Source organism: Coregonus clupeaformis, chromosome 12, assembly GCF_020615455.1.
Source record: "Coregonus clupeaformis isolate EN_2021a chromosome 12, ASM2061545v1, whole genome shotgun sequence".
Classification (NCBI taxonomy): domain Eukaryota; kingdom Metazoa; phylum Chordata; class Actinopteri; order Salmoniformes; family Salmonidae; genus Coregonus; species Coregonus clupeaformis.
In genome coordinates, this window is record NC_059203.1 from 20693580 (window position 1) to 20720454 (window position 26875).

At 45.8% G+C, this 26875-nt stretch overlaps 1 protein-coding gene across 1 annotated transcript in view; it reads right to left on the reverse strand.

The window, feature by feature from the left end:
• LOC121578813 (glutamate receptor-interacting protein 2-like) overlaps positions 1-26875 on the reverse strand; it is a 189980-nt gene that overhangs the window by 43835 nt on the left and 119270 nt on the right. The window contains exons 13-18 of the mRNA XM_045224103.1: positions 23609-23754; positions 22614-22694; positions 21254-21317; positions 7209-7354; positions 6010-6154; positions 3856-3995 (exon numbers count right to left, since the gene is read on the reverse strand). Coding sequence (XP_045080038.1) covers positions 3856-3995; positions 6010-6154; positions 7209-7354; positions 21254-21317; positions 22614-22694; positions 23609-23754 — 722 coding nt within the window. The remainder of the gene's footprint in view (positions 1-3855; positions 3996-6009; positions 6155-7208; positions 7355-21253; positions 21318-22613; positions 22695-23608; positions 23755-26875) is intronic.

A 26875-nucleotide genomic window follows, 5' to 3' on the forward strand; every position in this document is an offset into this window, starting at 1 on the left:
CCACATAACTAAGGAATTAATATGGACCACACACACCAACATGGACCACACATCCCCCCCCCCGCAAGAGGCTGGAAAGATTTGGCATGGGCCCTCAGATCCTCATAAAGTTCTACAGCTGCACCATTGAGAGCATCTTGAATGGCCGCATCACAGCTTGGTATGGCAACTGCTTGGCATCTGACCGCAAGGCACTACAGAGGGTAGAGTGTACGGCCCAGTACAACACTGGGGCCGAGCTTCCTGCCATCCAGGACCTCTATACCAGGCGGTGTCAGAAGAATATTTTCTAAGACTCCAGCCACTCAAGCCATAGACTGTTCTCTCTGCTCCCGCACGGCAAGCTGTAACGATGCATCAAAGTCTGCAACCAACAGAACCCTGAACAGCTTCTACCCCCAAGCCATAAGACTGCTAAAATGTAAATTAAATAGCTACTCAGACTATCTGCATTAAACCCCCCTTTTGCACTAACTCTTTTGACTCGTCACATTCGCCGCTGATCCCGCGTATTATCTATCCTATTGCCTAGTCACTTTACCTACTGTATACGTACAAATCTACCTCAACTACCTCATGCCCCTGCAAATATCGACTCGGTACTGGTACCCCGTGTTTATAACCAAGTTATCGTCACTCATTGTGTATTTATTCCTTGTGTTATTATTTGTTTCTATAATTTTTCTATGTTTCTCTCTGCGTTGTTGGGAAGGGGCCCGTAAGTAAGCATTTCACTGTTAGTCTACACCTGTTGTTTGAGAAACATGTGACAAATACAATTAGATTAGATTTGATATTGACTTAGTAAAATAAATAATTGTAAAATAAATATATAGAAGCTTTTTCATGCTGAAACCCTCATATTAAACACCCATGGTGTTTTGTATTTAAGATAATGTTTTACAGCTTTGTCATTCATAAATCTTCCTATTTTTTATATTTTACATGTGATAAGGCCACACAGAGAGCCAGAGATAATTATAGACACCTTTTTAATAATCTGAAGTACCCAAAAAGGCCAATAGATGTCATCTTATAAAATAAAAACCTGAAAGTAACAAAATTCTGGTAGTTTACTGGTAAACTTAGAAGTGTCCAGTAATATACCCTCCCATTGTAGCCCTAGCTCTGGTCAACAGTAAGGCACTATACAGGGAATAGGGTGCCGATTGATACATCTAAAAGCTTAAACAACGTTCTCACATGTCTGTCCAAGGGTGGGAGGAAAATACCAGACCTTGGTCCTATGTCAAATACTTTCAAATACACAGTACATTATGAATCTGAAATATGTGAGAGTACTCGAGGTGCTCTTGAATTAGATTTAGCTTGGCGTGTTTTTTGGCACGTTTCAGATTATTCCATTGGTTTCACTGTACTAAATCCAGTGCAGCTCATGTATTGGAAAGTATCTGAGACATGTATTTGACCTAGCTGCGCCTGGAAAATGTATGCTGTTGTCTATTTGTTTATTTGTCAGGGGCCAATGTCACAACAACACCATTGCACAAACATTGCACAACCACAACAACAACCACTGTACCCTACTCAGCCACACAGTTTATTTCTATAAAAAAACATTCCATCTGTGACTGTGGTTCCTTATAATGTAATGACAAATAATCAGCATGTCATAAACTACATCTGATTTACACCAGATGACAGCGTTACAGCCTTAACTCTTTGTCCATGGAAACATTTTAATGTGATCATACATCATACTAATTTCAGAGCGGATAACTTTATGTAAACACAGTGCAGGTCATCCGAGAAATGATCAAAGTGACCAAGCCTCAAAAAACAAAGGAAGTTCCGTTTTTTTCTTCTTCATTGTCCATTAAGATTATTGTCTGGTTTTATGGGGAGGAAAACCTCAGAACCACATAGACCTCATAGCACATGAATTAGAAAGATGAGCTGTTTGGGGATTCTCTAAGACAGCTAACAGTATGTATCTGTCGGACTGTATTGAAGCCTGGACAGAGGAGGCAGAGGCCTCATTGTTCTGAAGAAGCCAGAGCTGCACAGCCTCAGTGGGTGCCAGCAGCACTCAGCTAGCCAGCTATAGCAACACTCAGCTAGCCAGCAATAGCAACACTCAGCTAGCCAGCTATAGCAGCACTCAGCTAGCCAGCAATAGCAACACTCAGCTAGCCAGCTACAGCACCACTCAGCTAGCCAGCTATAGCAGCACTCAGCTAGCCAGCAATAGCAACACTCAGTTAGCCAGCTATAGCAACACTTAGTTAGCCAGCTATAGCAACACTCAGCTAGCCAGCTATATCGTCGCTCAGCTAGCCAGCTATAGCAACGCTCAGGTAGCCAGCTATAGCAACGCTCAGCTAGCCGGCTATAGCAACACACAGCTAGCCGGCTACAGCTTTACTCAGCTAGCCAGCCAGCTACAGCATCACTCAGCTAGCCAGCTACAGCAGCACTCAGCTAGCCAGCTACAGCAGCACTCAGCTTGCTGGCTACAGCATCACTCAGCTAGCCAGCTATATCAAATTCACCAACCCTGCCTGGATTTATGTCTTTGTCAGTTTGTTTAAATGTCAAACTACAACTGGCTTGTTACGTCTCAGATGTCTGTCCTCAAACTGTTTACCCCCTGAGGGTGTAGGTCTCCTACTATGCAAATGTAAGACCGTACAGTCCTGGCAAGGTAAAGAATACAGTACTTCTAAGATGGTGGGTACTGGTATTTCGCTAGCGGCTCCCTTGATGTCCATGAGAAAGGGAAACATTTGGTCCGCGCACAAAAAGATTTAGCATAAAGCTGACTTTAAAATGGTTATTTTCACTGCATCAGGGATAGCGTACACAGACGTTTCGGCTTTGCAGCCTTCTTCAGTGTGTAGCTACACATCTTTTTAATTCAAAACAGCATTTCATTTATGAGTTAACCCCACATATTTATAAACTGCTGAGTCTGATGTCGTTTGTGGTAAGCTATCTCATGAATTGAGATGATGTATCCAAGTGAGCAGACACCCAAGGCAATTGATTCATGAATGGTTCACGCCTGATGCCCTCAACTACCCTTCGTGCCCGCTCCCATACCCTATAATTCTGTATTTCTTTGTGATTGTAACTTGTATCCAGGTAGACCAGAGAAGACACATCCCTGATTGGCAGATGAGTGGCAACCCTGATTAGAAGCACCTGCTGTTCCCTACGAATGCTGTTCTGAATGAAGACGATGTGTACCTACGCACTGAAGAAGGCTGCAAAGCCGAAACGTCTGTGTACGCTATCCCTGATGCAGTGAAAATAATAAAACATGTTAACAAATGAAGTAAGCTTTTACGCAACATCTTTTTGAGAGCGGGATCAATAACACCTTTTATTGTCTGACTTCACAGGTTTTATGCCCCAGCCAAGCTTCTGGGAGATAGTCGCCTTTTGATTAGGTGCAGGCTGACACCTGAGGAAGGCCGAAACATATTGGCAAATCAAAAATAATAATAATACAAAAAAAAAAAAAAATGTTTTATTGTCACATAACCCCACATAGGTGCAGTGAAATGTGTTGTTTTACAGTGTCAGCCATAATAGTACAGCGCCCCCTGGAGCCAATTAGAGGTAAGTGCCTTGCTCACCTTATTTAAACCAGCGACCTTTCGGTTACTGGCCCAACCCTCTAAACAATAGGCGACCTTCCGCCATTACCTTACCTTACCTTCCACCTCTACAGTAATATCTGTTTCATCAGCAACGATGAAGACTAGAGTCTTCCTGCTTGCTCTTTGGGGTCTAGGTTGGGTTAATGTAAAAGCACTTTGTGACAGCTGCTGATATAAAAAACGGCTTTGTTAATAATACACTTGATTGATTGATTTTCTGAACACGTACTGTCGACCTGTTTCTTGATCTTGAGTGTGACTGTCTCCCCGGCCACCTGCAGTAGGTGAATGGCCTCGCTGAGCGGCTTTCCCTTCAGACTGACACTGTTGATGGCCAGGATACGATCTCCCACATGGATGGCTCCGGTCCTACAGGGAAGATGACAGGTTAAATGTAGGATCTCTGGTGCCGTATGTGTCAGGGTCTCAGAGTAGGAGAGCTGATCCAGGATCAGTTTTGTCTTTTAGATCATAATGAATAAGATTATATAGACAGGGGGACCTGATTCTAGATCAGTATATATGATTATGGGTCCTGGAATGTTGACAAATAGCTTAAGTGTGGCCAGCCAGGAGTTTTTCATGATCACGTGACCTGACCAGGAAAATCTCTAGTCAGGAAATACTTTGTGACAAAAAACTCCAGGCCCTACTTAATGGAGATGCTAAATGAGAGAGGATTTATTTGATACCAGATGGCAGTAATGCAATATAATAGTGCCTATAAGATGGATCGTGATGATTTGTCATGACACCTGTTTAACCCATCCAACATATCTAATGATCTCATATAATCAATTATTTACATAGGTACAATCCCTTTACTAAAAGAGAACCAGTTTAAAAACATTAGTTGTTTATATAAACAGCAGTAAAAATGCAGAATAGGTCTGCCCGTTAGGTTGACCCAAAAGTCCCACTTTGGTAGGAATGAAAACAGATTCCCTTATCTGGTTAGATATACACAAACGTCTGAGTCAGGATATGAGCGTATGCCAATGAGTCACAAGCTGCAGGAACAGCGACCATGACCGAGGTCAAGCAATGATAAGCCTTTTTTTGTCTCTCTATCTGTCTGTCTGTCTGTCTGTCTGTCTGTCTGTCTCTGTCTGTCTGTCTGTCTGTCTGTCTTTATTGTGATCACTGACGAAGCAATACGATAGAGCCTCTACTCTGTTGATGCTACAAACATAGCCCTCGGAAAACAGATCTGAGTTAAATAAGTATTTGTTTTCTGTCAAATACTTAGAGTGTTTGATTCAGGACAGATGGTGTTTGCACTTTTGGGACTATTCCATCGGTTACATTGCACCAGAAAAGCTCAATCAAGTGCAGCTAAAGTATGAAAGATTTCAAAATACTATTTGAACCCAGGTCTACACAGAAAACAGGACACAGGGCTTAAATATAGTATAAATAGACTTAATTGCATGTTGATTAAAATGTACATAGGCTAGCGGTATGGGATTGGTGTTGACCTGGGTTCAAATAATATTTGAAATCATTTCAAATACTTTATAAGGGCTTATTTGAGATTGTCTGTTGCAATGGAACCAATAGAATAGTGACAAAACTGAAGAAAAAACAAACATCTGGCACTCCAGGCAAACGCTAATAGATTTCAAATCATAGTTGAACCCAGGTCTGTGACTGATAGTCTGTATGAGAACAGAATGCTAGAAGAAGTGTAGAAGAGAATCAGATTGTTTCTCATGGAGACTGAAAGGCTTTCTTTAGTTCACAAGCTAGAGGAGTACATAGGTCATGTGTTGTACGCACGCACACACACACACACACTGTGGTCGGTGGGAGACCAGAAGCCTCATCATGTTGTCTGCTGTACAAGGTTGGCCGTTAAAGTTAAATCCATGTCAATCTATTAAAAGAGGAGAGGTTGTGAACTCTGGCTCTCAGGCTGCGTGGGAGAGAGGGGGGACAGAGGGGGGAGAGAGAGAGAGTGTGAGGGAGAGAGGGGATGTGGTGGGAGAGAGAAGGAGGGAGGACTCCATAGGGTAGAGAGGGCTGACCGTGGGGCTAGAGTTGGCCCTTGCCGACCCTGGGTCTCTTTCACAAATAGTATTTCCTTGATTCCTAAAGGCCTTCCTACTCGACCCCTTTCTGAAAATGCAGTTGAGAAGAAGGTCTCGAGAACACCAAGGTCGGCAGGGGCGGACAGGTTGACTCTAGCCCCACAGTCAGGTGCCTTTGTGGGGCAAGGGAAGCAAGATCCCAGGGTCCGCTGGGTCTCTCAGACAGGCCCGCTTGGTGAGGCTGGAGATGATATGCTGTCCCATGTCCCTTTGTCCTTCTGTCCCCCCCGTCTCCTCTGTCCCCCCTGCCCCTGTACCCTGTCCTGCCCCCCGATGCCCCAAGGTTGTCTCACCTCTCAGCCAGGCCCCTCTTGGTGAGGCCAGATATAACGATGGGGTCAAAGGGCTCCTCTGTGCCTGAGATGGTGATGCCCAGCGGGCCTCCGTATCTCTTCAGCTCCACCGTATAGATGATCGAACCAGACGTCTCCTGTTCATCTAGGGGGGAGGTAAGAGAGAGGGAGAGGGAGGGAGGAGAGGGAGGGAGGAGAGACTGTTAGAGAGGGGGGGGGGGAGTTCAGGGTATACAGTAAATACTGTAGACTAAAGCAACAGAAAATCAGAGAGAAAGAGCGTGAGAGACAGAGAGAGAGATGAAAAAGGAAGGAGAGAGAGATACAGAGAGAGGGAGAGAGAGAAAGAGAGAGAAAGAGAAAGAGAGAGAGAGAGAGAGAGAGAGAGAGAGAGAGAGAGAGAGAGAGAGAGAGAGGAGAGGATTGCTTCAGGGCATAGCTACACTTTAAAGCAGAGAGAATCACACAGCTCCCTAAACATACTCAAAAATCCAAAATTCACAGGCAGAAAGGCATAATATTTCAATAACGGCTGAAGGATGGGCTGTTCATCCTCCACACAGTATAAGAAATGCATAGACGAAATTAAAATTGCCCATTTATCATGACCGTGATGGCTTTATTCTCAGAAATAGGTCATGTGTGAAACATGTCTGCAGATCCCACCAATGGAGAGAAAATGTAAGGAGGGAAAGAAAATGTTGGGAGGCAAACAGAGGAGAGGAAGATAACTGAGTCAGGACTTAGGAAATGCTTCTATGCTTTCACATCAGACAGCAAAGATATATACCTATCCGCTATTTATAGAGCTGCATCTGATTAAACCTATCTGCTATTTATAGAGCTGCATCTGATATTTGGTAGAGAGTATGAACTATATAACACTATAGGTCACTAGTATTTAATCATGCCATTTGTGGGTCTAAAACACTGCAATACTGGTGGGTGATAACTGTTGAATCACGATTGTGTCAGTAGAAGAAGAAAATGGTTGTGGATAGTTGTAGACAATACTGCCACCTTGTGGTGAAGCCTGGTACTCAATGAGTTTTTCCTTGCCACTGCATCTGCTTCCGTTTATTCTTTGGGGTCTGATTGATTGATTCATCACTATTTATATATGTCTTCTCTATATACCCTACTCCTGCTACATACACTACTTCCTAACTGCCTCCCAGCCAGGCTCCCAGCAGGCTCACCAGAGTTGTCCTCGTCCTTGCGGATCTTGAGCTTGACCAGGTCCTCTGCCTGTTGTAGGATCTGACAGGCATCTTCCATGGAACAGGTCTCCAGTCTGATGTTGTCTATGGCCAGAAGCTTGTCACCTGGCTCCAGGGTACCAGTCCTGGGTAGAGGGAGAGAGACAGAGACAGAGAGAGAGAGAGAGAGAGAGAGAGAGAGAGAGAGAGAGAGAGAGAGAGAGAGAGAGAGAGAGAGAGAGAGAGAGAGAGAGAGAGAGAGAGAGAGAGAGAGAGAGAGAGAGAGAGAGAGAGAGAGAGAGAGAGAGCGAGAGAGAGAGAGAGAGAGAGAGAGAGAGAGAGAGAGAGAGAGAGAGAGAGAGAGAGAGAGAGAGAGAGAGAGAGAGAGAGAGAGAGAGAGAGAGAGAGAGAGAGAAAGGGAGAGAGAGAGAGGGAGAGAGAGAGAGAGGGAGAGAGGGAGAGAGGGAGAGAGAGAGAGAGAGAGAGAGAGAGAGAGAGAGAGAGAGAGAGAGAGAGAGAGAGAGAGAGAGAGAGAGAGAGAGAGAGAGGGAGAGAGAGAGAGAGAGAGAGAGAGAGAGAGAGACAGAGAGAGAGGGAGAGAGAGAGAGAGAGAGAGAGAGACAGAGAGAGGGGAGAGAGAGAGAGAGAGAGAGAGAGAGAGAGAGAGAGAGAGAGAGAGAGAGAGAACACCTTCACTATCTCATCCTGGAATATCCAAGGCCTGAGGTCATCTGCCTTTGGCCTAAAGAGCAGGAACCTGGACTTCATCAAATACATTTGAAATACAGACATTGTCATCCTACAAGAAACATGGTATAGAGGAGATGGACCCACGGGTTGCCCTCTAGGTTACAGAGAGCTTGTAGTCACATCCACCAAACTACTAGGTGTGAAACATGGAAGGGACTCAGGGGATATGCTAATTTGGTATAGAGCAGACCTAACTCACTCTATTAATTAATCAAAACAGGAACATTTTACATTTGGCTAGAACTTCAAAAGAAAATGATCTCAACATAAAAAAATGTCCTCCTGTTTGTTACCTATATCCCCCCACTAGAATCCCCATACTTTAATGAAGACAGCTTCTCCATCCTGGAGGGGGGATCAATCTTTTCCAGGCCCAGGGACATGTACTAGTCTGTGGTGACCTAAATGCCAGAACTGGTCAAGAACCTGACACCCTCAGCACACAGGGGGACAAACACCTACTAGGAGGTGACAGGATTCCCTCCCCTATATGCCCCTCTAGACACAACTACGACAACATAACCAACAAAAACGGGTCACAACTCCTGCATCTCTGTCGCACGCTGGGTATGTACACTGAACAAAAATGTAAATGCAACATGCAACAATTTCTAAGTTTTTACTGAGTTACAGTTCATATAAGGAAATCAGTCAATAATTGAAATAAATAAATTAGGCCCTAATCTATGGATTTCACATGACTGGGATTACAGATATGCATATGTTGGTCACAGATACCTTTTTAAAAAAAGGTAGGGCCGTGGATCAGGAAACCAGTCAGTATCTGGTGTGACCACCATTTGCCTCATGCAGCGCAACACATCTCCTTCTTGATCAGGCTGTTGATTGTGGCCTGTGGAATGTTGTCCTACTCCTCTTCAATGGCTGTGCGAAGTTGCTGGATATTTGCGGGAATTGGAACACGCTGTCGTACACGTCGATCCAGAGCATCCCAAACATGCTCAATGGGTGACATGTCTGGTGAGTATGCAGGCCATGGAAGAACTGGGACATTTTCAGCTTCCAGGAATTGTGTACAGATCCTTGCTGAAACATGAGGTGATGGCGGCGGATAAATGGCACGACAATGGGCCTCAGGATCTCGTCACAATATCTCTGCACATTGAAATTGCCATCGATAAAATGCAATTGTGTTCGTTGTCTGTAGCTTATGCCTGCCCATACCATAACCCCACTGCCACCATGCGTCACTGTTCACAACGTTGACATCAGCAAACTGCTCGCCCACACGACGCCAGTTGAAACCGGGAGTCATCCGTGTAGAGTACACTTCTCCAGCATGCCAGTGGCCATCGAAGGTGAGCATTTGACCACTGAAGTCGGTTACGTCTCCAAACTACAGTCAGGTTAAGACCCTGATGAGGTCAACAAGCACGCAGATGAGCTTCCCTGAGATGGTTTCTGACAGTTTGTGCAGAAATTCTTCTGTTGTGCAAACCAACAGTTTTATCAGCTGTCCGGATGGCTGGTCTCAGACGATCCCGCAGGTGAAGAAGCCAGATGTGGAGGTCCTGGGCTGGCGTGGTTACATGTGGTCTTCGGTTGTGAGGCTGGTTGGACGTACTGCTAAATTCTCTAAAACGACATTGGAGGATTATGGTAGAGAAATTAACATTAAATTCTCTGGCAACAGCTCTGGTGGACATTCCTGCAGTCAGCATGCCAATTTCACACTCCCTCAAAACTTGAGACATCTGTGGCATTGTGTTGTGTGTCAAAACTGCACATTTTAGAGTGGCCTTTTATTGTCCCCAGCACAAGGTGCACCTGTGTAATGATCCTGCTTTTTAATCAGCTTCTTGATATGCCACACATGGCAGGTGGATGGATTATCTTGGCAAAGGAGAAATGCTCACTAACAGGGATGTAAACAAATTTGTGCACAAAATCTGAGAAATCAGATGTAAAATATCTGGGATCTTTTATTTCAGCTCATGATACACGGGACCAACGCTTTACATGTTGCGTTTATATTTTTGTTCAGTTTACATAATCAATGGTAGGCTTCGACGGGACTCCTATGGTAGGTACACCTATAGCTCATCTCTTGGCAGTAGTACTGCAGACTACTTTATCACCAACCTTAACCCAGAGTCTCTCAGAGTGTTCACAGTCAGCCCACTGATACCACTATCAGATCCCAGCAACATCACAATCTACTTGAACAGAGCAATAGTCAACCATGAGGCATTGAAGCCAAACAAACTGTATACTATTAAGAAATGCTATAGATGGAAGGAAGGTAGTGGCCAACAACAAATCCAATCCCTCCTAGACAACTTCCTGGACAAAATGTTTTCCTGCAATAGTGAAAGTTTTAACTTAGCAGTAGGAAGCCTGATGTCACGAATTCTGCCGAGGCTGCTCCTCCTCCTTGCTCGGGCAGGCTTCGGCGTTCGTCGTCCCCGGAGTACTAGCTGCCACTGTTGAATGTTTTGATGTTCGTTTGGTTTGGTCTGTCTGTTACACCTGTGTCCGTTTGTGTCTGATTATGTGCCCTATAAGTTTCCTGTGTTGTTTTCGTTAGTTTGTGTGTTATTGTCCGCCTGTCCGTTGGTGTCACCTGTGCTGTACTCTGGACTTTGTTTATTGTGACGCACTGTGTTGCGTTGTCGCTCGCCTCCTAGTTTTGAGGTCCTTTATTTTGTATTGTCAATACAGTTAGTAAAGTCTTGTTTGACTCAGCCTATGCGTCCTGCGTCTGACTCCTCAACCGCATCCACATCAACACTGACAGAATAACACACCAGTATGGAGTCAGCAGGAGCAGCGGCGGCACCCAAGTCGCTGGAGGATCGGATCAGCAACCAAGACACCATGATCCGGCAACTTGGGGCCGCCATGAACGAGGTGTCCAACACTCTGCGCCGGTTGGTGACTGGAGAGGTGCCCACGCCTTCTCACACCATCCCATCACCAACGGCCAGTCCTCCTCTCCCAGCACCGGAACCCAGTGGCATTCGGCTCTCGCTCCCGAGGGCATATGATGGTACCGCAGCCGGGTGTCAGGGGTTCCTCCTGCAGGTGGAACTCTACCTGGCCACCATACACCCGGCGCCCTCGGGATACGAGAGCGTCTCCGCCCTAATCTCCTGTCTCTCCGGCAAGGCGTTGGAGTGGGCCAACGCCGAATGGAGGGGAATAGACGCCGCCACCATCACCTACGCGGAGTTCTCCCGCCGCTTCAGGGCAGTGTTCGATCATCCACCTGAGGGGAAGGCGGCGGGGGAGCGTCTGTTCCACCTCCGACAGGGGAAGAGGAGTGCACAGGAGTTCGCCCTGGAGTTCCGGACTCTAGCGGCAGATGCGGGGTGGAATGAGAGGGCCCTCATCGACCACTATCGATGCAGCCTACGAGAGGACGTTCGTCGTGAGCTGGCCTGCAGGGACACCAACCTATCTTTCGACCAGTTGGTGGACATCAATCAATCAATCAATCAATCAATTTTATTTTATATAGCCCTTCTTACATCAGCTAATATCTCGAAGTGCTGTACAGAAACCCAGCCTAAAACCCCAAACAGCTAGTAATGCAGGTGTAGAAGCACGGTGGCTAGGAAAAACTCCCTAGAAAGGCGAAAGCCTAGGAAGAAACCTAGAGAGGAACCAGGCTATGAGGGGTGGCCAGTCCTCTTCTGGCTGTGCCGGGTGGAGATTATAACAGAACCATGCCAAGATGTTCAAAAATGTTCATAAGTGACAAGCATGGTCAAATAATAATCAGGAATAAATCTCAGTTGGCTTTTCATAGCCGATCATTAAGAGTTGAAAACAGCAGGTCTGGGACAGGTAGGGGTTCCATAACCGCAGGCAGAACAGTTGAAACTGGAATAGCAGCAAGGCCAGGCGGACTGGGGACAGCAAGGTGTCATCATGCCCGGTAGTCCTGACGTATGGTCCTAGGGCTCAGGTTCTCAGAGAGAAAGAGAGAACGAGAGAATTAGAGAGAGCATACTTAAATTCACACAGGACACTGGATAAGACAGGAGAAGTACTCCAGGTATAACCAACTAACCCCAGCCCCCCGACACATAAACTACTGCAGCATAAATACTGGAGGCTGAGACAGGAGCGGTCCGGAGACACTGTGGCCCCATCCGAAGAAACCCCGGACAGGGCCAAACAGGAAGGATATAACCCCACCCACTCCGCCAAAGCACAGCCCCCGCACCACTAGAGGGATATCCCCAACCACCAACTTACAATCCTGAGACAAGGCCGAGTATAGCCCACAGAGGTCTCCACCACAGCATAAACCAAGGGGGGGGCGCCAACCCAGACAGGAAGATCACGTCAGTAACTCAACCCACTCAAGTGACGCACCCCTCCCAGGGACGGCATGAAAGAGCACCAGCAAGCCAGTGACTCAGCCCCTGCAACAGGGTTAGAGGCAGAGAACCCCAGTGGAGAGGGGAACCGTCCATCCGTCTCGACACCCTGCTGGCTACCCGCGGACGTCCCGTATGGGGGTCGCCCATTCCATCCTCCAGCACCTCCGAGCCGATTCCCATGGAGCTCGGGGGTGCTGGCGCTAGGGAGAGGAGGAGAGAGAACCCGAGGGGGGCCGTCCCCTGCACCAACTGTGGCCGTGGAGGGCACACTGCGGCTAGGTGCTGGGGAGGGTCTCCTGGGAGAGGGGACAACAGGTCACGCACTGGGAAGTCATTTCAGGTAAGTAGGCGCCCCACTTACCCAGAGCTCTCTGTTGGTCACCTGTGTATACCTGTGAGATTTCCACAGGTGGCACCTCATTCCCAGCATAAGGCGCTAGTAGATTCAGGCGCAGCTGGGAATTTTGTTGATCGTGAATTTTGTTCTAGGTTAGGAATTCCCCTTCGGCCGGTGGAAGCCCCCTTCCCTGTCCATGCCCTAGACAGCCGGCCGCTGGGGTCGGGGTTGATTAGAGAAGTCACAGCACCACTTAAGATGACTACGCAGGGGGGTCATGAGGAGATCATTCAGTTTTATCTGTTCGACTCTCCTGCGTATCCCGTGGTGCTGGGGCTTCCCTGGTTAAGCACCCATGATCCTACCATTGCGTGGCAACAGAGGGCTCTTATGGAGTGGTCTGCCCAGTGTGTAGGGAGATGTCTAGGTGTTTCCGTAGGGGCGACCTCGGTGGAGAGTCCGAACCAAGTGCCCGCAATGCGCATTCCCACTGAATATGAGGATTTAGCACTTGTGTTCAGCAAGACTAGGGCAACACGGTTGCCACCTCATAGACAGGGGGATTGTGCGATAGATCTCCAAACAGGAGCGGCACTTCCGCGGAGCCGTGTGTATCCCCTGTCTCAAGAGGAGACAGCGGCTATGGAGACTTACATAGCCGAGTCCTTGGAACAGGGATACATACGGTCCTCCACTTCCCCGGTTTCCTCGAGTTTCTTCTTTGTGAAGAAGAAGGACGGGGGTTTGCGCCCGTGTATTGATTACCGTAGTCTCAATCAGATCACGGTTAAGTACAGTTATCCTCTTCCGCTGATTGCGACTATGACTGAATCATTACGCGGAGCGCGGTTCTTCACAAAGTTGGATCTCAGGAGCGCGTACAATCTGGTGCGCATTAGGGAGGGAGATGAATGGAAAACAGCATTTAGCACCACCTCGGGTCATTACGAGTATCTCGTGATGCCATACGGGTTAATGAATGCTCCTTCAGTCTTCCAATCCTTTGTGGACGAGATTTTCCGGGACATGCATGGGCAGGGTGTGGTAGTGTACATCGACGACATCCTAGTGTACTCTTCTACACGAGCCGAGCATGTAGCCCTGGTGCGCCGAGTGTTGAGGAGGCTGTTGGAGCATGACTTGTATGTCAAGGCAGAGAAATGCTTGTTTTTCCAGGAGTCCATCTCCTTTTTGGGTTATCGATTGTCCGCGTCTGGTGTGAAGATAGAGGTTGACCGTGTGTCAGCCGTGCGTAATTGGCAAACTCCAACCACTGTGAAAGAGGTGCATCAGTTTTTGGGTTTTGCTAATTACTACCGGAGGTTTGTAATTGGTGGCTCCGGTGGTGTGGGAGGTCGATGCGGAGATCGAGCGGGTGTTACGTACCGACCCTACTCCCCCAGAGTGTCCTGTGGGGCGGACGTACGTTCCGCTCGAGGTTCGTGATCGCCTTATTTATTGGGCTCATACATCACCCTCCTCTGGAAATCCAGGTATTGGCCGGACAGTGCACTGCCTTAGCGTGAAATACTGGTGGCCAACGTTAGCTAGGGATGTGAGGGTTTATGTCTCCTCCTGCTCGGTGTGCGCCCAGTGTAAGGCGCCTAGACACCTGCCCAGGGGGAAGTTACATCCCCTGCCCGTTCCACAACGACCATGGTCCCACCTCTCGGTGGATTTTGTGACCGACCTTCCCCCCTCCCAGGGGAATACCACCATTTTGGTCGTTGTGGATCGGTTTTCCAAGGCCTGTCGTCTCCTCCCAATGCCGGGTCTCCCTACTGCCCTACAGACCGCTGAGGCCCTATTTACCCACGTCTTCCGGCACTATGGGGTTCCCGAGGATATAGTGTCTGACCGAGGTCCCCAGTTCACCTCCAGAGTCTGGGGGGCGTTCATGGAACGCTTGGGGGTCTCGGTGAGCCTTACCTCGGGTTACCACCCAGAGATCAATGGGCAGGTAGAACGAGTCAACCAGGATGTGGGTAGGTTTCTGAGGTCCTATTGCCAGGGCCGGCCGGAGGAGTGGTCAAGGTATATCCCCTGGGCAGAGATGGCACAGAACTCTCTCCGCCACTCCTCCACCAATCTAACCCCTTTCCAGTGTGTGTTAGGGTATCAGCCGGTTCTGGCACCATGGCACCAGAGCCAGATCGAGGCTCCTGCGGTGGATGAGTGGATTCGGCACTCGGAGGAGACGTGGAACGCTGCACATGTCCATCTGCAGCGGGCCATCCGTCGACAGAAGGCGAGCGCCGATCGCCACCGCAGTGAGGGACCGGTGTACGCACCGGGAGATCGAGTCTGGCTCTCGACTCGAAACCTGCCCCTCCGCCTGCCCTGCCGGAAGCTGGGTCGGCGGTTTGTGGGGCCTTTTAAAGTCCTGAGGAGATTGAACGAGGTGTGTTACAGGTTACAACTGCCTATTGATTATAAGAATATTAACCCCTCGTTCCATGTGTCTCTTCTCAGGCTGGTGGTAGCTGGTCCACTCCAGGAAGGTGAGATAGGAGAGACCCCTCAGCCCCCACTGGACATCGAGGGAGCTCCGGCGTACACGGTCCGGACCATCTTGGACTCGAGTCGTCGGATGGGGGGTCTCCAGTATCTCGTGGAGTGGGAGGGGTATGGCCCGGAGGAACGGTGCTGGGTGCCTAGGAGGGATATCCTAGATCCATCCCTCCTGACTGAGTTCCACCGTGGTCATCCCACGCGCCCGGCTCCGCGTCCTCCTGGTCGTCCCCGAGGCCGGGGTCGGCGCACGGCTGGAGCCGCGCGTCAAGGGGGGGGGTATTGTCACGAATTCTGCCGAGACTGCTCCTCCTCCTTGCTCGGGCAGGCTTCGGCGTTCGTCGTCCCTGGAGTACTAGCTGCCACCGTTGAATGTTTCGATGTTCGTTTGGTTTGGTCTGTCTGTTACACCTGTGTCCGTTTGTGTCTGATTATGTGCCCTATAAGTTTCCTGTGTTGTTTTTGTTAGTTTGTGTGTTATTGTCCGCCTGTCCGTTGGTGTCACCTGTGCTGTACTCTGGACTTTGTTTATTGTGACGCACTGTGTTGCGTTGTCGCTCGCCTCCTAGTTTTGAGGTCCTTTATTTTGTATTGTCAATACAGTTAGTAAAGTCTTGTTTGACTCAGCCTATGCGTCCTGCGTCTGACTCCTCAACCGCATCCACATCAACACTGACACCTGAACAATATATTTGACCTATTAGCTAACATATCAAAAGTAAATTACGCAGAAAACCTAAGACAACTAACAGCAATGAGAAATGGTTTGATGAAGAATGTAAAAATCAAAGAAAGAAATTGAGAAACCTATCCAACCAAAAACACAGAGAACCAGAAAACCCTAGCTTACTACTTCACTGTGATGAAACACTAAAACAATACAGAAATACACTAAGAAAAAAGACGGAACAGCACGTCAGAAAACAGCTCAATGTCATTGAAGAATCGATAGAATCAAATATCTTCTCGGAAAATTGGAACACACCAAACCAACAACAACACGAAGAGCTATCTATCCAAAATGGATCAATCACTTCTCCAACCTTTTCGATTGAACCAAAAGCTAAAATGTTTACAAAACGTATAATCAGCTATTAAAGACTACCAGAACCCACTGGAACCTCCAATTACATTGGATGAGCTACAGGACAAAATACAAACCCTCCGACCCAAAAAAGGCCTGTGGTGTTGATGGTATACTAAATGAAATGATAAAATATACAGACCACAAATTCTAATTGGCTATACTTCAACATTATCCTCACCTCTGGAATCTTCCCTAATATTTGGAACCAAGGCCTGATCACACCAATCCACAAAAGTGGAGACAAATTTGACCCCAATAATAAGAATGACTCAATTTGGCATGAGGGTCTGCTATACAAATTGATGGATGAGGTGTTGGGGGTGGGGGGGAAGCATATGACATTATAAAATCAATGTACGCAAACAAGTGTGCAGTTATAATGGGCAATAGACACACCGGGCTGTGGGGTGAGACAGGGACAAGGGCACTAGAACAGTCTGCAGCACCCGGCCTCACCCTACTGGACTCAGAAAGCAAATGTCTACTGTTTGCAGATGATCTGGTGCTTCTGTCCCCAACCAGGGAGGGCCTACAGCAGCAAATTCTATCTAGACACTGTTGCCCTAGAGCACACAAAGAATGACACCTACCTTGGCCTAAACATCAATGCCACAGGTCATTTCCACAAGGCTGTAAACGATCTAAGATACAAGGCAAGAAGGGCCTTCTATGCCATCAAAAGGAACATAAAAATCAACATCCCAATTAGGATCTGGCTAAAAATACTTAAATCAGTTTTCGAACCCATTGTCCTCTATGGTTCTGAGGTCTGGGGTCCCCTCACCAACCAATAATTCACAAAATGGGACAAACATCCAATTGATACTGCATGCAGAATTCTGCAAAAATATATTTTGTGTACAACGCAAAACCCCAAACAATGCATGCAGAGCTGAATTAGGACTATACCCGTGTCATGACTCTCCCTGGGTGAGGATCGAAGGCCTCACATCAGCTTGGCAAATGGCCGACAACAACCAGACCCTCTTACCCACAGGGGGGGCTGTGCCAGTCTTGACACCTTAATACTGCCATAAATTAGAGAGGAGGAAAATCTATCTCTGTCATTCTAGTATGGTGAAAGGAATGCCTTTGTTTCAGAGACTTTTTGCCGCCCAAAAATTTCTACATCCAACAATGAACATTGGGACAATATATTTCAACATCCAAACGTTGGGAATGATGAGAAATGGAATATGGAAAATGAATGTCTATTTTGTGATGTCATAAAAAATGATATAAAGGCGTTATAAGGAAAACATTGTGACTTGAAGAGCTTTTCCACTGTGGATATCAGGTCTACATCCTTTACCTTGGGTAGAAATTATCAAGGAGGAAGACAATGTTTTCATGAAGATAGGAATGTGATTTTAGCTTTCTAACAAAATCAAAGTGATGATAATACTTTTGCCTCGTAACTAGCCACGCCCAAGGGAGCTCAGAGAGCGTGTCAGTATGACGGAAATGCCCCTCTTTACCAGAGTGCATAAAAGATTGAGATAAGAATGATCAGATCAGACTAGACGGACCTCAAGCTGCAGCTTTTGTCCATATTGGTCCCGACCCTGAAAATTAACACGAGGGGAAGAGGACAAAGTTGCCTCCACTAACAATCAATGTTACGGCTGAGTAGCTGTTCTAAGTACGGTATCTAAGAAGGTGAATTTAAGTGGGACCATCCTGTTACTCTCTTCAAGCCATCATCTATAACACTGCTCTCATCACCCCACAGGGGATCATCGACACGGCTGATTAGCCGTCCTAAGAAGACCACTTCCAGTAACGGGTGAAAGTAAACAGACAACTAAGAAGAAGGACATTGTGACCTCTTGTGGACAATCTGAGCCTTACATCTAAAAGGACATCCGAAAGAGAAGGCCCAATCGACCCCTTCCCACGAAGGCCTGGGTCCAACAGAGATACATGACAAAGACCTCCAACACGTAAATACATGCATTGCTTTTCTTCCCAAATGGGCGGCAGTTCAGGGCAAAGTATTAGGATTACTGTGAGCGTAGGTCCATGTGTATCCAAGTGTTTTCTCTCTCTCTCTCGCTCTTTAACTCGCCATCTTTTGTAACAAGTGTCATATTGTGTTAGTCCGCTAGGGACCCGTTTTCATTGTATTAAGTTTCTAAACTTATACTGTGTACTTGTTGGTATCTTGTGTTATCATTTTTTATTAGTTAGTAAATAAATAATTAAATACATTTGTGTGGTACGGAATGATCAGTAAGACCCGGGTTCATGCAGACTTAAAGAGTCTACGACTTTCAGAATGAGACTGATATAAGGTAAATGATTAATAATTCACTGTTAAACGATAAGAGATATCTAGATATCTTTAGAGTTAATTCGGTAAACGGTAACTAGTTAAACAACATTTCCCGTGGTGCTCCAAATTCCTAATGAGTTAATTGTTACATGATTAATTTAATCTAGTAACAATTAAACATAGTAGGTAATTATTCGATAAATAATAGTTATCACAATAATGAAAGTCACTTCATGACACCCGCTAGTTATCAAAATCCAGAAAAGAGCTGTTAAATTCTACAACCACCTAAAAGGAAGCGATGCCCACACATTCCATCACAAAGCCCTCACCTACAGAGAGATTAACCTAGAGAAGAGTCCCCTCAGCCAGCTGGTCCTGGGGCTCTGTTCACAAACACAAACAGACCCCACAGAGCCCCAGGACACAAACACATTTAGACCCAACCAAATTATGAGAAAGCAAAATGATAACAATTTGACACACTGGAAAAAATCAACCAAAGAACTGAGCAAATTGGAATGCTATCTGGCCCTAAACAGAGAGTACACAGTGGCAGAATCCCTGACCACTGTGACTGACCCAAACTTAAGGATAGCGTTGACTATGTACAGACTCAGTGAGCATAGCCTTGAGAAAGGCCGCCGTAGTCCTGGCTCTCAGACCTGGCTCTCAAGAGAAGACAGGCTATGTGCACACTGCTCACAGAATGAGGTGGAAACTGAGCTGCACTTCCTAACCTCCTGCCACCAGTCATGCAAGGAGAATGGTCTAATGCCTCCCATCAAAAAGACAGCACTGTGACAGGGGTCAACATCCCTGGTTGGACTGGAAGATGGTACAGTGCTGGTGGAAAGCTATGGCTGGCAACAACACCTGACTCCGTAATTCAGATCAAGCAGTACAAGCACTTCAGGTGAATATCATTTTCATTGCATTGTATGAGGTTATTCTTCTTACAGTATGTACACTTGGGAGGTGAATTAATGTTATGCGAGGTTGTAATGTCTTCTAAATATTTTTAATTATTTCCTGTTTTACAGTTTCGATGCTCTGGAGCCTGGTGTTGTTGTCACCAAGGAGCGTTCGGACTCAGTCAGGACCAGGATTTAGCTGCTGCGCAACGCTGACATCCTTCCTCCCATAGATGGTCTGCCTGTACAAGCACCACCAGGACTGGACACAGCTAGACAAACTTATCTTTCTGAGAAGATCATGGAGTTTTGTGACAAAGAGGCTATGGACATCACATGCCCTGCACCAAAGTCAAAGGCAGGACAGAAACAGGCTCTCCGAATATAGATTATCTTGTTCATGCATGGTTCGGACGGACCAGTTCATCACTGGGGGCGAGTTCCCAGTCATCAGCACTATCTGCAGTGCCTCTATTCACATGACTCTCTCCTAACATACGTTGCTGCTACTATTAATTTTTTTATCCTGCTGCTCAGCCACTTTACCCCTGATTTTATGCATATAACTACCTCATCTATCACCACTATCACTGATATTGTTATTGATATTGTTTTTGTACATACTGTATATTATTTTGACATTCTACATTCTACTGACATTGACACTTGTTCTTTTTTTCTTTATATTGACACTATCTATTTTTGATATTTTGCTACTATGCAAGTAACCGTTTCGCTGGACTGTTTACACCTTCTGTAGAGACCCATCCACTTAGATGTGGCTGAGGGTTATAGCATTTCTTTCACATGACCCATCGATTTAGACAAGTGTGTCTGGGTAAGCCTTCTCTAATATTTTTATCTGGACACTTTCTATTTTTGATATTGCTACTATGCAAATATGCAAGTAACAATTACACTGTACCGTTTTAACCTTCTGTATCCTGTGAATGTGACAAATAAACATAGATTTTATTTGATATAGTGTGTGTTTACCAGAGACAGTAATGTGAAGAACAACATGACCTGCACCAAAGTCAGATTAGGATATAGGCCAAGGACTAGATAAAGTGTATTTTTACCTGGAGTTTTTCCTTAAATAGGCTACTATTTAATCCACTTTTAGTCTTGGAATCTTTGGTTGTTTACTAAACTACTCACTCTGTTTAGCACATGGCCTCACATGTGAATCCTTAAAGAGATGGGTGGGGCTAAGGCTTAAGAGGGTGTGAACGATGCTGAATGGGTGTAGACAACGAAGAGCTCTCCAGTAGGTGTACCAAAACATTCAAGTAGAGCGGTAGAGAGAGAGAGGGGGGAGAGAGAGGGGGTAGAGAACGGGATAGAGAGAGAGAGAGAGATAGAGGTAGAGAGGTAGAGGGTAGAGAGAGAGAAAGAGAGAGCGAGAGAGAGGTAGAGAGGTAGAGAGGTAGAGGGTAGAGAGAGAGAGAGAGAGAGAGAGAGAGAGAGAGAGAGAGAGAGAGAGAGAGAGAGAGAGAGAGAGAGAGAGAGAGAGAGAGAGAGAGAGAGAGAGGTAGAGAGGTAGAGAGAGAGAGAGAGAGAGAGAGAGAGAGAGGTAGAGAGGTAGAGAGGTAGAGGGTAGAGAGAGAGAGAGAGAGAGAGAGAGAGAGAGAGAGAGAGCGGGAGAGAGAGAGGTAGAGGGGTAAAAAAAGAGAGAGTATAGTTTTTTCCAACTGTATCATTTGTGATTTGGTGGGAAATGTCTCCCTCTGTAGGAGGACTATGTTACTGTCACAATCTCAAACAACTGAACCCAAGTCATTAGTCTGTGGCCTGAAGCCATCCATACCGTCCGTACCTGTGAGCCATGCTGCCTTTCTTTATGTCTGAGATGATTAGAGGCTCTCCAGACTTCTTACTGGCTGTGAGGGAGGAGAGGTAACAATGTTAGTTATTGATGCATGCTGTACGTTTGTCATTACTACATGATTTTATAATTATGGTCATGATAAACTGAGATTCAGGTAAACAGCTGGTGGCAGTTGGTGCTTTTTCACCAGATATAAGGTGAGAGACTATTCACACTGCATAATGTGGTGGGGAAACTATTGTGGCATTACACTTTCAAAGAAATAACCTCATTAAGACTTAACTTCCTCTGTGTTATACTGTACATGGCTGGCTTTATAAGGGTTATGTAATGGCTTTATAAGGGTTATGTACTGGCTTTATAAGGGTTATGTACTGTACATGGCTGGCTTTATAAGGGTTATGTACTGGCTTTATAAGGGTTATGTACTGGCTTTATAAGGGTTATGTACTGGCTTTATAAGGGTTATGTACTGTACATGGCTGGCTTTATAAGGGTTATGTACTGGATTTATAAGGGTTATGTACTGGCTTTATAAGGATTATGTACTGGCTTTATAAGGGTTATGTACTGGCTTTATACGGGTTATGTACTGGCTTTATAAGGGTTATGTACTGGCTTTATAAGGGTTATGTACTGTACATGGCTGGCTTTATAAGGGTTATGTACTGGATTTATAAGGGTTATGTACTGGCTTTATAAGGGTTATGTACTGGCTTTATAAGGGTTATGTACTGGCTTTATACAGGTTATGTACTGGCTTTATAAGGGTTATGTAGGGTGCATACCTGGCTTTTTTAATGGGCAGCAGAAGAAGACTACCCAGGGAATAGAGTAATGGAGCGATACTTCAGCCCTCTAAAGTCAACAACCCTTCAGCTAGCTGGTTGGGAGAAACCTCTTTGCATAAACAGAGCTGTATAGGAGCTGGGTATTTTCCCAAGGTCGTTTAATGAGATTCCACATGCAGTCTTCTGCAGGCTGAAGGAGAATGAAGAGGAGTAGGATCTGCGGCCCAAATGGCACCCTATTAAGAGATAAGCCCTGGTCAAAGATAGTGCACTATATAGGGAATAGGGTGCCATTTGGGATGCAGGGGTAGTACTGGGCGTTCTAGAGAGCTTTAAAATAAACCCACTGCCGTGAGAAACAGGAGAATGCCATGAGAAACAAGATAAATAGTTTAGACTGACTGTCCATGAGAAGGATAGATCATTTAGACATGATGGTCGAGATGGTAGAGGAAGTGTGTGTTTGTGTGTGTGTGTGTGTGTGTGTGTGTGTGTGTGTGTGTGTGTGTGTGTGTGTGTGTGTGTGTGTGCGTGCGTGCGTGTATACCAAGTCTTACCACTGATAGTGATGCCCAGCTCCACCCCTCTCTTCTTAGGCAGCTTCACATGGAATGTTCCACTACTGGGCACAACAGACTCTACACATACAGAGGAGAGAAAACACACACACACACACACACACACACACACACACACACACACACACACACACACACACACACACACACACACACACACACACACACACACACACACACACACACACGCACACGCACACGCGCACACACATACGCACACTCATCATATTATCATATTGTCATACTATCCTACTATCCTGTTGTTCTACTATCATACTAGCCTAATATCGTTCCCAATTAAAAGCTGTTTAATCAGGTTGCTGAGAATCTGGGAATTGTTATCTAAATGGCAGCACCTACACTAATTAGTGGGGTGCTACAGGCAAACATTGAAAATGCAGATTATTTATTATAATGACTAGCTATCATTAGGCCTGCTCATTATAACAATTACCATTAGACCATTAGTCCCACCATTTGATCAACTAATTAGATTCATACACTGGATATTTTAAATGAGAATTGTAAAAGTTACTTTGGCCCTAGACCATTAGTCTAAGGCAGGGGTGTCAAACTCATTTTGCCCCTGGGGCCGCATTCAGTCTCCAACGACGTCCGGAGGGCCGCACTGAAAATTGGTTATATTTCCTCACTGTCAAAATTTGCAAAAAAATAGTAATCTATTTATAGTTTTCTTGGCATTTTCGATGCTCCCTGACTGTCTAGGCTTTTCGGTGATTATTAGTGCGCTGGACACAGTCAAGAAACTATATGAATGTATGACCATTATCATTTCTAGACAGTTCTGATTTGGTTTTAGTCAAATCTCAAACCACCCCCTCACGTGCCGGATCCGGCCCATGACCCGTATGTTTGACACCCCTGGTCTATAGCTTTTCAACCATTTTATAAATGCATTAGTTTCACATATTGTACATATAGCCTAATGAGAGTCCTAAGCCCAAGAGACCAACCTGCGACGTCAAACTCTATTTCAAGAGAGACCTTATTGGCCAGAGCAGCGTCTCGGAGAAGCTGATTGGCCTCCTCCAGTGTTCCGTCCTCCGTGGGGATTCCGTTGATGGACAGGAGTCTGTCTCCCACCTGCAGTAGCCCGCACCTGTCAATCATTCAATCAATCAAATGTCATCATAAAGCCCTGTTGACATCAGCAAAATTGCAAAATTGCTTTACAGTTACCCGGCCTGGACCCAAATAACCCGGCCTAGAGCCAAATAACCCGGCCTAGAACAAATAACCCGGCTTAGACCCAAATAACCCGGCCTAGACCCAAATAACCCGGCCAAGAGAGAGAGAGAGAGAGAGTGAGTGAGTGAGAGTGAGAGAGAGAGAGAGAGAGAGAGAGAGAGAGAGAGAGAGAGAGAGAGAGAGAGAGAGAGAGAGAGAGAGAGAGAGAGAGAGAGAAAAGACTCCCATATCTATTGGGTGAAAAACCACAGTGTGCCATCACAGCAGCAAGATTTGTGACCTGTTGCCACAAGAAAAAGGCAACCAGTAAAGAACAAACACCATTGTAAATACAACCCATATTTATTTTCCCTTTTGTACTTTAACTATTTGCACATCGTTACAACACTAATAGACATAATATGACATTTGAAATGTCTTTATTCTTTTGGAACTTTTGTGAGTGTAATGTTTACTGTTCACATTTCATTGTTTATTTCACTTTTATTTATCATCTATTTCATTGCTTTGGCAATGTAAACATATGTTTCCCATGCCAATAAAGCCCCTTAAATTGAATTGAATTAGAGAGAGAGAGAGAGAGAGAGAGAGAGAGAGAGAGAGAGAGAGATTTTACGGTACACACACGAGAGCACGCATACACATGCACACACACGGATACGAGCAAACACATGCAAACACACACACACACACACACACACACACACACACACACACACACACACACACACACACACACACACACACACACACACACACACACACACACACACACACACACACACAGAGTCGTGATGTTGATGTATCAACAGTTTACAGTGAGGTCTAAGGCCATGCTCTACATTCCATTAACCACCCACTCAATGATTTCAACCAGCACTAATCACCAGCCTCTTCCTGGAGGTAGGAATCAACAGCCTCTTCCTGGAGGTAGGAATCACCAGCCTCTTCCTGGAGGTAGGAATCAACAGCCTCTTCCTGGAGGTAGGAATCAACAGCCTCTTCCTGGAGGTAGGAATCACCAGCCTCTTCCTGGAGGTAGGAATCAACAGCCTCTTCCTGGAGGTAGGAATCAACAGCCTCTTCCTGGAGGTAGGAATCAACAGCCTCTTCCTGGAGGTAGGAATCACCAGCCTCTTTCTGGAGTTAGGAATCAACAGCCTCTTCCTGGAGGTAGGAATCACCAGCCTCTTCCTGGAGGTAGGAATCAACAGCCTCTTCCTGGAGGTAGGAATCACCAGCCTCTTCCTGGAGGTAGGAATCACCATCCTCTTCCTGGAGGTAGGAATCACCAGCCTCTTCCTGGAGGTAGGAATCAACAGCCACCTCCTCTTCTCTGGAACAACAGGCTGTTTAGCGAACATGTCCTACAGATGTACACTTAGAAAAAAGGGTTCCAAAAGGGTTCTTCGGCTGTCCCCATAGGATAACCCCTAAAAGGTTCTAGATAGCACCGTTTTTTCTAAAAGTGTAGGATATTAATTTGATCACCCTTTTGCAAGAGAACTTTCCTGAATTGTAGTGCATTTGAGGCTTAAAAATGCTTCTAAAGGAAGTAATTTCCACTTTGAATTTTCAGACTTGATTTTCAACCCCTACAAAAAAATGTCCATTCATTATGATTTACATAATAATTCACATTTGCTTTTTTCTGCAGTAGAAAACTGGCTCAAATTAATGACCATACATCTGTACATTAACATAATGCTTTTACCAACTGCACAACAGGCCTAGGCAAAACACAGGGTGTCTCAGATGAGATGGCAGAGTTTATAGAACCTCCTCTGGAAATCATTTGAAGTGTCAGCTATGCTGGAGGTTTTGCAGAAACAAGAAAGAATGGGTAGAGTTAACTCATCTAATACATTCTAATGGGTAGAGTTAACTCATCTAATACATTCTAATGGGTAGAGTTAACTCATCTAATACATTCGAGAGAGAGAGAAAGAGAGAGAGAGAGAGAGAGAGAGAGAGAGAGAGAGAGAGAGAGAGAGAGAGAGAGACAGACAGACAGACATGCTAATGAGTTCTCTCATTTACTGAAAAGACAACAACATTTAGACATGTTCCTACCCCAAATATGTTGGAAGTTCTCCAGTACCCCCCCTCCCCCCCAACACCCCTAACCCCAATCCTTAAATCTTCTAACTGATAAGCAATGAGAGAGAATTCTCCAGTCTGAGCCCCACTGAGTCTTGACCCAGATACACAAGTAGTTTGATAACTGCCAAGATGCTTTCCTTTAAAGTAGAAAGAAACACGCCGTCTCTTTAATTTCAAGCCTTCTTGATAGGCCAGCAGACATCTTTAAAGTGTTGTTTTCAATACAACTTGTCCATTTCCAGTAACCCAGAATCATCGATAAGAGAGAGAAGGAGAAGGAGAGAGAAGGAGAAATAAGGAGAGAGAGAAAGACAGGGGGAAAGGAGATAAACTAATGTGGAGTGAGACTCCCCAGGTTGCTGTAACTCTCTGTCAGAGACGTGTGTGTGTGTGTCTGTTTGTGTGCGTGCGACAGTTGAAAAAGGAGGATCTATCTATTTACCCCCCTGTCTTGTGTGACAATTGTTGCGTTCCAGGTCAACTTTCTTGCAGTTGTACTGTCTGTGAATCTCAGAAGATGGCTCTATACTATTAATGTGTTCACATATTATTAATGTGGTTCCTGAGTCATAAGAAGTTCTTCTCCAGATGGAGTGAGGCCTGCAGAAAGACGACTTGCTACCAGCAGAGGCCTCTGTGTCGTTGTGAAACAGCGTTGGTGACAAGGAGGATTATGGGTAAACAAACAGATGTCAACACAATTCCCTGTGCTCAGATCAAAGCAGAAACACAAGAGGGAACTTCTCTCTCTCCATCTCTCTCTCTCCGTCTCTCTCTCTCTTTTGCCTCTCTCTCTCTCTCTCTCTCTCTCTCTCTCTCTCTCTCTCTCTCTCTCCCTCTCTCTCTCTCCCTCTCCCTCTCCTTCTCTCTCCCTCTCCCTCTCTCTCTCTCTCTCTCTCTCTCTCTCTCTCTCTCTCCCTCTCTCTCTC